Raw genomic sequence first — 13361 nt, forward strand, 5'->3', positions numbered from 1 at the left:
TTCCTGTGATTTCTCTTCAGTTATTAGTAACTATTGCTACAATCTCTGAACTAACTTGTAAGCCCATCACTCAGCATTCCTTGGGTTAATTAGTTCCGATAAACCCCCGCCTGCCCAAAATTGCGCTCAAATTTTGATTGAGACAAATTTTCTTGGCTCCCCCTGATGTTCATTGTGTTGCTGAGCTGCAGACTTCCTGCTTTTAGGATGTGGTGGGTGGTCTTCCTGCTCCAAGAGCTCCACCAATGTTGCTCGTTGCTGGTCGCCATATATGCCTGAGTGACCCAGCGGGGAAAGCCTGGCTGAGATCAAAAATTCTGTGCAGTGGGGGATTGAACCTTAATCTCAATATTTTGGTGTGAGATGGGAAACATCCTGTTGCCTTGAGCTCCTGTTTAATGACTCTCTCTGAAAATGGGCTACTGTTCCAAGAGGATTTAAAAAAAAGACATTAAAGTCAATACTGAGTGTGGTATAAACATGTTGCATTTGCGTTGCAGATGGAAAAAACAAATCAAAAGACAGCAGCAGCACCTCTGGGTCTACGAAAGGGCCGACGGTGAGCAAGCCCAGCAGCATCTCTGGGATAGCACAGTGCTGGCATGGAGTAGTACAGCAACAGGTAAGGTTGGCGTATGTCAGGAGTTCAGATAGTGCTAATGTGGGGACAGGAAAGTGGTGCTGTCATCAAGGAACTGTAACAGCGGGAATTGGAAAACGGGTGTTGAGTAAGGAGGGCAAAATAGGGAAGGGAGCAGCTCAGTGATAAAAGCTGGAGCACTATTCCACTAGCATTCTCCTTGGATGACAGTAAACTACATAAATAGTTTCTAACCACCAGAAGTATCCTTACTGGAAGTAAAGGTACAGTGGATCACTAAATATAGACTTGCTTTCAGTCTATTACCATGACTATGAAAGTGCTAGTATATTGGGGCTTATCCACAGTGTTAAATGTAGGAACACAGGACAGAGGCTTTCAACATGGAAGAAAGATTTGCATTCATATCGCACTTTCTACATCTTGCAGCAACTTCTCATAGCCGTGGCTCAGTGGTAGCACTCTCGCCTTTGAGTCAGAAGGTTGTGGATTCAGGACCCACTTGGAGGGGGTCCTGCTTTAGGGAGTATCAGGAGCTAAATTAAAAAGCAGGACCTCAAGGGTGGTAATCTCAGGATTATTGCCCAAGCCACGTGCTAATTGGCATAGGGATAAACAGATCAGGAAGGTGAACACATGGCTAAAGGAGTGGTGTGAGAAGGAGGGGTTCCATTTCATGGGACACTGGCACCAGTACTGGGACAGGAAGGAGCTGTATCATTGGGACGGGCTGCAAGGACCTAGCAGAAAGGATAAATAGGGTGGTTAAAAAGAACTTTAAACTAATAAATTGGGGGGAGCTCTCAGTCAGAAACAATAGTAAAAATAATAGTTTAAATTTTTTTTTTAAAGATTTGAGTAGAGTTCAGGTACAAACAGTGATGTAGATACTCTAGGTGAAGGGAATACTAAAACACAGCAGGAGTGACAAATAAGAAACATGTAATGTTAAAAAGTGTAAGAAGGACAGGTTAGGGTCTCTTGCCTAAATAAGAGTTCTATATACTAATGCACGGAGTATAAGAAATAAATTGAGTGAATTAGAGGCTCAAATACAGCTTAGAGGAAATGACATGGTGGCCATGACTGAGATATGGCTGTAAGCTGATTGGGAGTTAAATATTCCAGGCTATAAGATCTTTAGAAAGGATAGGGAAACTGGAAGAGGAGGAGAGGTAGCCTTATTGATTAGAGATAATATTACAACATTAGTAAGGGAGGATATAGATGAGGTAAAGCAATCAGCAGAGACTTTATGATTAGAATTGAGAAATAAGAGAGGATATAATGGGAGTTGTCTCCTGATAGCAGCAATGAAGTGGCAGAGTGTATTAATTTAGAGATTAGAGAGGCTTGTAGCAAAAGCAGAGTTGTTTAAATGGGAGACTTTAATTTTCATATAGATTGGGAAGAGCAGATTAACTCAAGCCAGAAATGTGAATTTCTTGAGTGGATTCAAGATAGTTTTCTGGAGCAATTTGTTGTAAAACCAACAAGAGGGCAGGCTATACTGGATTTAGTAATGAGTAATGAGCAATGAGCCTGACTGAGTTAAGACTCTAACAGAGAACACTTATGTAACAATGATCATGTGATCGAATTCAATGTTAGGTTTGAAAAGGAGGAACTTAACACAATTACTAAGATTCGAGATTTTGGTAAGGCTAACTTTAATGGGATGAGACGGAGACTGATGACAGCAAACTGGTCAGAACTGTTGTTGGGTAAAACAAGGGATGAATAGTGGGAAGTGTTCAAAAAATAATTAAACTTAATGCAGGACCAGTGTATACCCCTAAGGGACAAGAGCTCTATTTACCAAATAAAGCAGCCATGGTTGACAAAAGAGCTGAGAGATAACATAAAACTAAAGGAAAGAGCATACAAAAGTGCAAAGACTAATGTAGATCCAGGGGACTGGGAGAGATATAAAGAACAGCAAAGGAAGACAAAAAAAATAGTAAGAGTTGCAAAAAGCGAATACGAAAAGAAACTTGCGAGGGATATCGAGATTAACACAAGTTTTTACAATTATATCCGGAGAAGAAGGTAGTCAAGGGTAATGTGGGCCCTTATATAGCATAGTGGTTATGTTACTGGACTAGTAATCCAGAGGCCTGGACTAATAATCCGGAGTCATGAGTTCAAATCCTGCCACGGCAGCTGGGGAATTTAAATTCAATTAATTAAATAAAAATCTGGAATTTAAAAAAAAAACTAGTATCAGTAATGGTGACCATGAAACTACCGGATTGTCATAAAAACCCATCTGTTTCACTAATGTCCGTTAGGGAAGGAAACCTGCCGTCCTTACCCGTTCTGGCCTATATGTGACTCCAGACCCACAGCAATGTGGTTGATTCTTAATCGCCCTCTGAAATGGCCGAGCAAGCCACTCAGTTGTACAAGAAGGCGGCTCACCACCACCTTCTCAAGGGCAATTAGGGATGGTGGCCTTGCCAGCGACGCTCATGTCCCATTAACGAATTAAAAATAGATGCGGATAATTTTGCTAAGGAAATGGCAGACTTGTTGAATAATTACTTTGTGTCAGTCTTCATAATAGAGGGAGAGGATAATATACCTGACATTCTAGGGAAACTAATAATGAATCAAGGACTGGAACTCAAGTTAACGTAAGCAAGAAAACAGAATTAGAAAAAATAATGGCACTAAAGATTAACAAATCCCCAGGACCTGATGGTTTCCACGCCAGGGTTTTAAAGGAAGTAGGTGAGGAAATTACAGATGCTTTAGTCATAATCTTCCAAAGTGCTCTCGATTCAGGAACTGTCCCATTTTAGATTGGAAAATTGCAAATGTAACTCCATTATTTAAGAAAGGTGAGAGAGAGAAACAGGAAATTATAGACCTGTTAGTCTAACATCTGCTGTGGGGAAGTTATTGGAATCCATAATTAAGTACAAAGTGACTGAGCACTTAGAGAAATTTGAGCTGATGAGAGAGAGCCAACATGGATTTGTAAAGGGTAGGTCATGTCTAATCAATTTTTTGAGGAAGTGGACAGGGGAACGTCTATGGATGTAGTTTATGTCGACTTCCAGAAGGCATTCGATAAAGTTCCACATAAGAGACTTAGCAAAAATTAAAGCTCATAGAATTGAAGGCAAATTATTGACCTGGTTAGGAGACTGGTTAGGCGGTAGAAGACAGAGAGTAGGGATAATGGATATGTACTCGAATTGGAAGGAAGTGTCTCAAGGATCTGTGCTGGGTCCTCAATTATTCACGATAGAGAGTCATATATCCCAGATCGCCGATGGCAAAAAAATTTATGGCATAGTAAGTAGTGTAGACGGGAGCACAAAATTACTAATAGACATTGATAGATTGAGTGGGCAAAACTGTGGCAGATGGATTTCAGTACAGGTATTTGTGAGGTCATCCATTTTGGACTAAAAAAGGAAAGATCTGAGTATTTTTTAAATGGTGAAAAGCTGGGAATAGTGGAGGTCCAAAGAGATTTAGGGGTCCATGTACACAGATCACTAAAATGCAGTGGTCAGGTACAAACAATAATCAAAAAGGCTAATGGAATGTTAGTCTTTATTTCTAGAGGGCTAGAATATAAAGGGAAGGAAATTTTGCTGCAACTATACAAAGCCCTAGTTAGACCACATCTGGAATACTGTGTACAGATCTCCCCCCCCCCCCCCCCCCCCCCCCACCTTAGAAAGGATATATTGGCTTTGGAAGGAGTGCAGTGCAGATTCACCAGAATGTTACCGTGGTTCCAAGGGTTAAATTATGAGGAGAGATTACATAAACTAGGCTTGTAGTCCCTGGAATATAGAAGGTTAAGGCGTGATTTGATTGAGGTTTTTAGAATTTTGAAAGGAATTGATAGGGTAGATAGAGAAACATTTTCTGCTGGCGGGGAGTCTAGGACAAGGGGATGTAACCTTAAAATCAGAGCCAGACCATTCAGGAGAGAAGTTAGGAAACACTTGTTCATGCAAAGGATGATAGAAGTGTGGAACTTTCCCACAAAAAGCAGTAGATGCTAGTTCAATTAGTAATTTTGATTCTGAGATCAATAGATTTTTGTTTGCCAAGCGTAGTAAGGGATATGGAACCAAGGTGAGTAAATGGAGTTAAGATACAGATCAGCCATCATCTCATTGAATGAATGGTGGAACAGGCTCGAGGAGCTAAATGGCCTACTCCTATTCCTATGTTCACTCCAGAGACTTGAGCCCAAATCTTCAGTGCAATACTGAAGGAGTATGCATTGATGGAGGTGCCCATCTTTCAGATGAGACGTTAAACCGAGGTTCCACCTGGCCCCTCAGGTGGATGAAAAGACCCCATGGCTCTGTTTCGAAGAAGAGCAGGGGACTTCTCATTGATGTCCTGGCCAATATTTTAGCCCTCAACCAACAGCATTGAAACAGATTATCTGGTCATTATCACATTGCTGTTTGTGGGACCTTGTGTGGAAATTGGCCGCCACATTTCCTACTTTACAACAGTGACTACACTTCACAAAAAAAGTACTTCATTGGCTGTAAAGCGCTTTGGGATGTCCTGACATCGTGAAAGGCAAGTCTTTCTTTCACGTACGATGAATTACTTTGAAGGGCAGTAACCATTGCACACAGCAGATTCCGCAAACAGCAGTGAGAGAGTGAACAGTCAGTCCCTTTTTGGCAAAGTTAGTTGGTTGTTGGCCAAGACACCAAGAGAACTCCATAGAATCATAGGTTACAGCACGGAAGGAGGCCATTTGGTCCATCGAGTCTGTGCCAGCTCCATGCAAGAGCAATCCAGCTAGTCCCATTCCCTTGCCCTTTCCCCGTAACCCTGCAAATTTTTTCTTTTCAAGTACTTATCCAATTCCCTTTTGAAGACCACGATTGAATCTGCCTCCATCACCCCCTCGGGCAGTGCATTCCAGATCCTAACTACTCGCTGTAGTGTAAAAAGAAAAGTTTTTCCTCATGTCATCTTTGGTTCTTTTGCCAATCACCTTAAATCTATGTCCTCTGGTTCTTGGCCCTTCTGCCAATGGGAACAGTTTCTCTCTCTCTACTCTGTCTAGATCCCTCATGATTTCGAATACCTCTATCAAATCTCCTTGCAACCGTCTCTGTTCCAAGGAGAACAAGCCCAACTTCTCTAGTCTATCCACGTAACTAAAGTCCCTCATCCCTGGAATCATTCTAGTAAATCTCTTCTACGCCCTCTCTAAGGCCTTCACATCTTTCCTGAAGTGCGGTGCCCAGAATTGAACACAATACTCCAGTTGTGGCCGAACCAGAGTTTTATAAAGGTTCATCATGACTTCCATACTTTTGTACTCAATGCCTCTATTTATAAAGCCCAGGATCCCATATGCTTTTTTTTTAACCGCTTTCTCAACCTGCGCTGCCCCCTTCAACGATCTATGCACATATACCCCCAGATCTCTCTGTTCCTGTACCTCTTTTGGATTTGTGCCCTCTAGTTTATATTGCCTCTCGTTCTTCCGACCGAAATGTATCACTTCGCATTTTTCTGCGTTAAATTTCATCTGCCACGTGTCCGCCCATGCCACCAGCCTGTCTATACCCTCTTAAAGTCTATCACTATCCTCCTCACTGTTTACTACCCGTCCAAGTTGTGTGTCATCTGCAGATTTTGAAATTGTGCCCTGTACACCCAAGTCCAAGTCATTAATATATATCAAGAAAAGCAGTGGTCCCGGCACTGACCCCTGGGGAACTCCACTGTACACCTCCCTCCATTCTGAAAAACAACCATTTACCACAACTCTGTTTCCTGTCCCATAGCCAATTCTGTATCCATGTTGCTCCTGCCCCCTTTATTCCATGGGCCGCAATCTTGATGATATTGCAGTTCAAAGGGATCTGGGGGTCCTAGTGCAAGAAAATCAAAGTTAGTATGCAGGTGCAGCAGGTGATCAAGAAGGTCAACGGAATGTTGGCTTTTATTGCTCGGGGGATAGAATATAAAAACAGGGAGGTATTGCTGCAGTTATATAAGGTATTGGTGAGACCGCACCTGGAATACTGCATACAGTTTTGGTCTTCGTACTTAAGAAAAGACATACTTGCTCTCGAGGCAGTACAAAGAAGGTTCACTCGGTTAATCCCGGGGATGAGGGGGCGGACATATGAGGAGAGGTTGAGTAGATTGGGACTCTACTCATTGGAGTTCAGAAGAATGAGAGGCGATCTTATTGAAACATATAAGATTGTGAAGGGGCTTGATCGGGTGGATGCGGTAAGGATGTTCCCAAGGATGGGTGAAACTAGAACTAGGGGGCATAATCTTAGAATAAGGGGCTGCTCTTTCAAAACTGATGAGGAGAAACTTCTCCACTCAGAGGGTAGTAGGTCTGTGGAATTTGCTGCCCCAGGAAGCTGTGGAAGCTACATCATTAAATAAATTTAAAACAGAAATAGACAGTTTCCTAGAAGTAAAGGGAATTAGGGGTTACGGGGAGCGGGCAGGAAATTGGACATGAATTTAGATTTGAGGTTAGGATCAGATCAGCCATGATCTTATTGAATGGCGGAGCAGGCTCGAGGGGCCGATTGGCCTACTCCTGCTCCTATTTCTTATGTTCTTATGATATGCCTACCATGCGGAACTTTATCAAATGCCTTTTGAAAGTCCATATACACCACATCAACTGAATTGCCCTCATCTACCCACCCCCCCCCCCCTTTATCCTACGCTCTTCATAGTATCATAGAAGGTATAAAACAGGAGGAGGCCATTCGTCCCATCGTGCCTGTGCCGCGTCTTTGAAAGAGCTATCCAAATAGTCCCATTCCCTTGCTCTTTCCCCATAGCCCTGTAAATTTTTTCCCTTCAAGTATTTATCAAATTCCCTTTTGAAAGTTACTTTTGAATCTGCTTCCATCACCCTTTCGGGCAGTGCGTTCCAGATCATTACAATTCACTGCATAAAAAAAAAATGTTTCCACATGTCGCCTCTGGCTCTTTTACCGATCACCTTAAATCTGTGTCCTCTGGTTGCCCACCCATCTGCCACTGGGAACAGTTTCTCATTATTTACTCTGTCAAAACGGTTTATGATCTGGAACACCTCTCAAATCTCCCCTTAACCTTCAGTTCTCAAGAGAACAACTCCAGCTTCTCCAGTCTCTCCACATAACTGAAGTCCCCCATCCTTGGTACCATTTTAGTAAATCTCTAATGCACCCTTTTTAAGGCCTTGACATCCTTCCTAAAGTGTGATACCCAGAATTGATACAATACTCCAGCTGAGGCCTAACCAATGTTTTATAAAGGTTTAGTATAACTTCCTTGCTTTTGTACTCTATGCTTCTGTTTACAAAGCAAAGGTAAAGTAGTCCTTTTTAACAGCCTTCTGAACTTGTCCTGCCACCTTCAAAGACTTGTATATGTACACCTCCAGGTGTCTCTGTTCCTGCGCTCGCTTTAAAATTCTTTGAACATGTTCACTGGAATTGTTACCATCCAACTGAACTGCTGGTTTAATGTCTAATTCGACGTAAGGCACTTCTGGCACTGCACTGCCAGCCGAGATTATGTGCTCAAGTCCATCAGTGGGGCTTGAACCTTTGACCTTCTGACTCAGCTGAGCTGGGCTGACATGAGAACCTTCACCACACGGTCTGCAGCGGTTCAAGAAGGCGGCTCACCACCACCACCTTCTCGAGGGCAGTTAGGGATGGGCAATAAATGCTGGCCTTGCCAGTGATGCCCACATCTCATGAACGAATTTTTAAAAAAATGATGCTTACTGGAAGGACAGTAACATTTTTACTCCACCGTAGCTTTGAACTTGGGAGATGTGTGGTGTACGCAGGCAGTTTTGTCACTTGAGTTCCATAGCACCCCCCAAATAAGGATGGCATGAATATGTGTTGGTTAACCATTTGTGAATTGAAAAGTAAAACATGAAACGCTGGTGAAATTCACTTCTTAACCAATAACCTATGGTATGGCTCATTTTTGTGAGCCTTTCACGGAGTGTTACTTTAATTCATCCTGTAATATCGGAATATGGATGAAACTGTTAATATTTAAGAAAAATTCTCAGTTGAAGAAAGTTATGTAGTTGTATTTTTACTAACCCCGCAGCTTTATAATACAAACAGGGGCCCTCGAGTGTGTGCCTTTCTCAATTTGTTTTTGACCGTACTTCTTCCTGTTAGGTAAAACGATTTCTAGATGGAGCGTGGAACTCGCCCGATTTTGTTGAGCGCTACAGGGACATGTACCTGAAGTTGAAGAACGCCATGGAGGAACTGTTTGGGCAGCAGATGGCCTTTGTATTAGCACTGCGCAAGGGCTTCTCGGCAGCACTGCTCCAGCTATCCCACCTCACTGCCATGCATGTAAGTGAAAATGCTTCCTCCTCGAGCTTTCATAGCTCACCATTGAAACAATTGCAGCTAAAGCCTGCCCTTCTGGGAGGACTCAATTGCAACATCTCCCAAAGCCACCACCAGACAGGCTTGTGCCAGTGACAGCTTTAGTATAAAGCTGATGTGCCAAATCAAAATTTGTATTTAAAAAATAGACCTCTAGCGTATATTGGGCTGACTCCTAGTAGATTCTGTTCTGCACTGATATGCAATTTTTTTTTTGAGAAGCGTAGGTATAGGACCAAGACCCAGAGTGCAGGTCAGCATCAAGGAAAGAGTAGGAGAGAAGAATAGGTAAATAAGCACAGTCTGATTAGGTGGCACCATGCTTTGAATTTAAAAGCCTGTAAATGGAGGAAGGGCAGACTGGGGGAGAGGGGATGGGGTAAAGGAGTTGCACAGTTTGAGGTCCTAGGAAAGAGTAATTCAGCGTAGGTGATGGTGCGATAAGTCCATTTCAGTACAGTGAGAAAGAAAGACTTGCATTTCCGTAGTGCCTTTCACAACCTCAGGACGTCCAAAAGTGCTTTACAGCCAATGAAGTATTTTTGAAGTGTGGTCACTGTTATAATGTAGAACACGTGGCAGCTAATTTGCGTACAGCAAGTTGCGAGAATGGAGAAAGAAGTTGTCGGAGACCATGTTAGAAGCTTGGGAAGAACAAGTAGATGCAGTTGTGCAATCATTTGCTTTATTGACACAATTGTGTAATTAAAAGACATCAGGCAATTAATGAGGACTCTATGATCAGACAGTAAGCTCTTATATTGGATGGGGTGTGATCGTGGAGGTTGTTATGTGAGGGAGAGCTCTTGGGTACCCTTGCTAAAATCAATTTTTACCTATTTTTGTTTCACCATCAATTATTATTTTTTTGGGCCTTGGTTTCATTTAAAAAAACCAAATCCCATCCAAATTAGGCAAATCCCACTCCCCTGAAATTTATCATTGTTTTACTACTGAAAACCAGAGAAGTGCACAAAGCATGTCTGTGGCATCAGCACACACACTGTGCTACATTTACCATCCTGACAACACGTGATATGTGTGCACCTAATTTTCTGCATTAGAGGGTTTTGCATTTCTCTTGTGGCTACAGAGCTTAATTCTGACCTGATAAATTAATTTGTTTTTTTTTGGAGACAGCCCCAGCCTGTGATAAAGATGGCTGTGGTAACTTTGAAATTGTAGAAAGTGATTTAGGAATGTTGATCGTGGTAATATTGATCCAACTGAAACAGATCAAACTGATGCTAACAAACACTATAGTTTGTCAGGAGCTCACGGCCATAGCAGAGGGTGCACCTTCTCACTGCACTGGCTTGCATGCCAAAGGTGGGCCTGTATCCCGGGATAAGGGGCTGAGTAGGCCCACGTTTAAAAGTATGACAGGGTTACTTTGTGCCATAAGCAAGATGGCACCATGTATCTGGTTATGTTGCCCACATTTACATATCATCTGTCTGTGGGCAGTGCGCAGACCAATGCACAGGAGGACTGGTAACCTCCATCATGGCAAAGGTGTTCGGCTACATTTACAGACCTTCCAACCTGAGGAAAACCTAACTGGGGGGGAGGAGAGAGAGGAGAAAAAAACACAAACACAGAAAATAGGAGCAAGAGTAGGCCCTTTGGGCCTGCTCCGCCATTCGAAATGATCATGGCTGATCGTCTAACTCAGTACCCTGTTCCTGCTTTTTCCCCCATATCCCTTGATCTCTTTAGCATTAAGAAATATATCTATCTCCTTGAATACATCTAATGACTTGGCCTCCACTGCCTTCTGTGGTAGAGAATTCCACAGGTTCACCATCCTCTGAGAGAAGAAATTTCTCCCCTTCTCGGTTCTAAATGGCATACCCCGTATCCTGAGACTGTGACCCCTGATCCTGGACTCCCCAACCATCGGGAACATCCTCCCTGCATCTAGTCTGTGTAGTCCTGTTAGAATTTTATATGTTTCGATGAGATCACCTCTCATTCTTCTAAACTCTAGTGAATATAGGCCTAGTCGACCCAATCTCTCCTCATACGTCAGTCCTGCCATCCCAGGAATCAGTCTGGGACAGCCAAGTGCTAAGGGCTGTGGTGTAGCCAGATTTGCTGGAGATATCATCAGATCCCATGTCCAAATCATATTCATGTCCAACTGATCATCATCAGATCCCATGTCCAAATCATATTCATGTGCAAATGACCAATATCAGATCTCATGTCCAACTGACCATCATCAGATCTCATGTCCAACTGACCATCATCAGATCTCATGTCCAACTGACCATCATCAGATCTCATGTCCAACTGACCATCATCAGATCTCATGTCCAACTGACCATCATCAGATCTCATGTCCAACTGACCATCATCAGATCTCATGTCCAACTGACCATCATCAGATCTCATGTCCAACTGACCATCATCAGATCTCATGTCCAAATGGCCATCAAGATTGGTGGCATTGTGGACAGTGAAGAAGGTTATCTAGGATTGCAACGGGATCTTGATAAATTGGGCCAGTGGGCCGATGAATGGCAGATGGAGTTTAATTTAGATAAATGTGAGATGATGCATTTTGGTAGATCGAATCGGGCCAGGACCTACTCTGTTAATGGTAGGGCGTTGGGGAGAGTTATAGAACAAAGAGATCTGGGAGTACAGGTTCATAGCTCCTTGAAAGTGGAGTCACAGGTGGATAGGGTGGTGAAGAAGGCATTCAGCATGCTTGGTTTCATTGGTCAGAACATTAAATACAGGAGTTGGGATGTCTTGTTGAAGTTGTACAAGACATTAGTAAGGCCACACTTGGAATACTGTGTACAGTTCTGGTCACCCTATTATAGAAAGGATATTATTAAACTAGAAAGAGTGCAGAAAAGATTTACTAGGATGCTACCGGGACTTGATGGTTTGACTTATAGGGAGAGGTTGGATAGACTGAGACTTTTTTCCCTGGAGAGTAGGAGGTTTAGGGGTGATCTTATAGATGTCTATAAAATAATGAGGGGCATAGATAAGGTAGATAGTCAAAATCTTTTCCCAAAGGTGGGGGAGTCTATAACGAGGGGGCATAGATTTAAGGTGAGAGGGGAGAGATACAAAAGGGTCCAGAGAGGCAATTTTTTCACTCAAAGGGTGGTGAGTGTCTGGAACGAGCTGCCAGAGGCAGTCGTAGAGGCGGGTACAATTTTGTCTTTTAAAAAGCATTTGGACAGTTACATGGGTGAGATGGGTATAGAGGGATATGGGCCAAGTGCAGGCAATTGGGACTAGCTTAGTGGTATAAACTGGGCGACATGGACATGTTGGGCCGAAGGGCCTGTTTCCATGTTGTAAACTTCTATGATTCTATGATTCTATGATATATTGGCTGCTTTAGTTCCCAGAAGTGTTGGGCTGTCACTAAGCCTTCATTTATTCTGTTTGATACAAAATATACCAAGTAAACTAAGTAATAGGGTAAATGTGTATATGAATATATTAACGTGGCTGATCAGAAGTGAGGGTGAGTTGAAAAGTCTGAGTTTACACATGTATTATGTCAGTGATAGGGATTGAAAAATTCCCTGTTTGAGATCTGTAACCCCCCCTTCTGTGGTTGAGAACACCAGTTCATGTTCTGGTGAATGTTAATACTGCAGTACCACAACTCTGCCTCTAGAGGCTGACAGTGTTTAAGGAGCACAATGGCAGCAATGCATGGCAGAGTGTGAGTACAGAAATGCCACTCAAGGATACTTTAGCTGCTTTTTCATATGGTTCTGCTGGACTGTAACATAGGTCTTCATGAAGCTAGTGGCAATGTGGCGATAAACTTACCTGATCTTTTTTAAAGACAGGCCACGATGGCTCATTTTATACTGGGTCCTCTTGACTGCCACAGCGGTTCTTCCTGGCGTTTACAGATACTGTAGTAACGACCCTTCGTAATGGTCAAACTGCCTGCCTGAACGTGCATAAACTGAGCTCCAGAGTGCAGCGGGTTTACAGTTGGACCTACTGTTCTATCACTGGTAAAGGTGGGGAGTGAAAGTTAGACCTACTGTACTATCACTGGTATAGGTGGGGAGTGACTCAGTTAAACCTGCTGTACTATCACTGGTATAGGTGGGGAGTGGCTCAGTTAAACCTGCTGTACTATCACTGGTAAAGATGGGGAGTGACTCAGTTCAACCTGCTGTACTATCACTGGTAAAGATGGGGAGTGACTCAGTTAAACCTGCTGTACTATCACTGGTAAAGATGGGGAGTGGCTCAGTTAAACCTGCTGTACTATCACTGGTGTAGGTAGGGAGTGGCTCAGTTAAACCTGCTGCACTATCACTGGTATAGGTGGGGAGTGACTCAGTTAAACCTGCTGCACTATCACTGGTATA

At 42.9% G+C, this 13361-nt stretch overlaps 1 protein-coding gene across 3 annotated transcripts in view; it reads left to right on the plus strand.

The window, feature by feature from the left end:
* LOC137322123 (cullin-9) overlaps positions 1-13361 on the plus strand; it is a 344721-nt gene that overhangs the window by 181430 nt on the left and 149930 nt on the right. For all 3 annotated transcript variants that reach the window (XR_010962966.1, XM_067985222.1, XM_067985223.1), the window contains exons 21-22: positions 501-622; positions 8776-8958. Coding sequence is in view for 2 of the 3 variants with exons in the window: in XM_067985222.1 (XP_067841323.1) it covers positions 501-622; positions 8776-8958 (305 nt within the window). In the remaining variant the exon portion in view is untranslated. The remainder of the gene's footprint in view (positions 1-500; positions 623-8775; positions 8959-13361) is intronic.

The sequence above is a fragment of the Heptranchias perlo genome, chromosome 5 (assembly GCF_035084215.1).
Source record: "Heptranchias perlo isolate sHepPer1 chromosome 5, sHepPer1.hap1, whole genome shotgun sequence".
NCBI lineage: Eukaryota > Metazoa > Chordata > Chondrichthyes > Hexanchiformes > Hexanchidae > Heptranchias > Heptranchias perlo.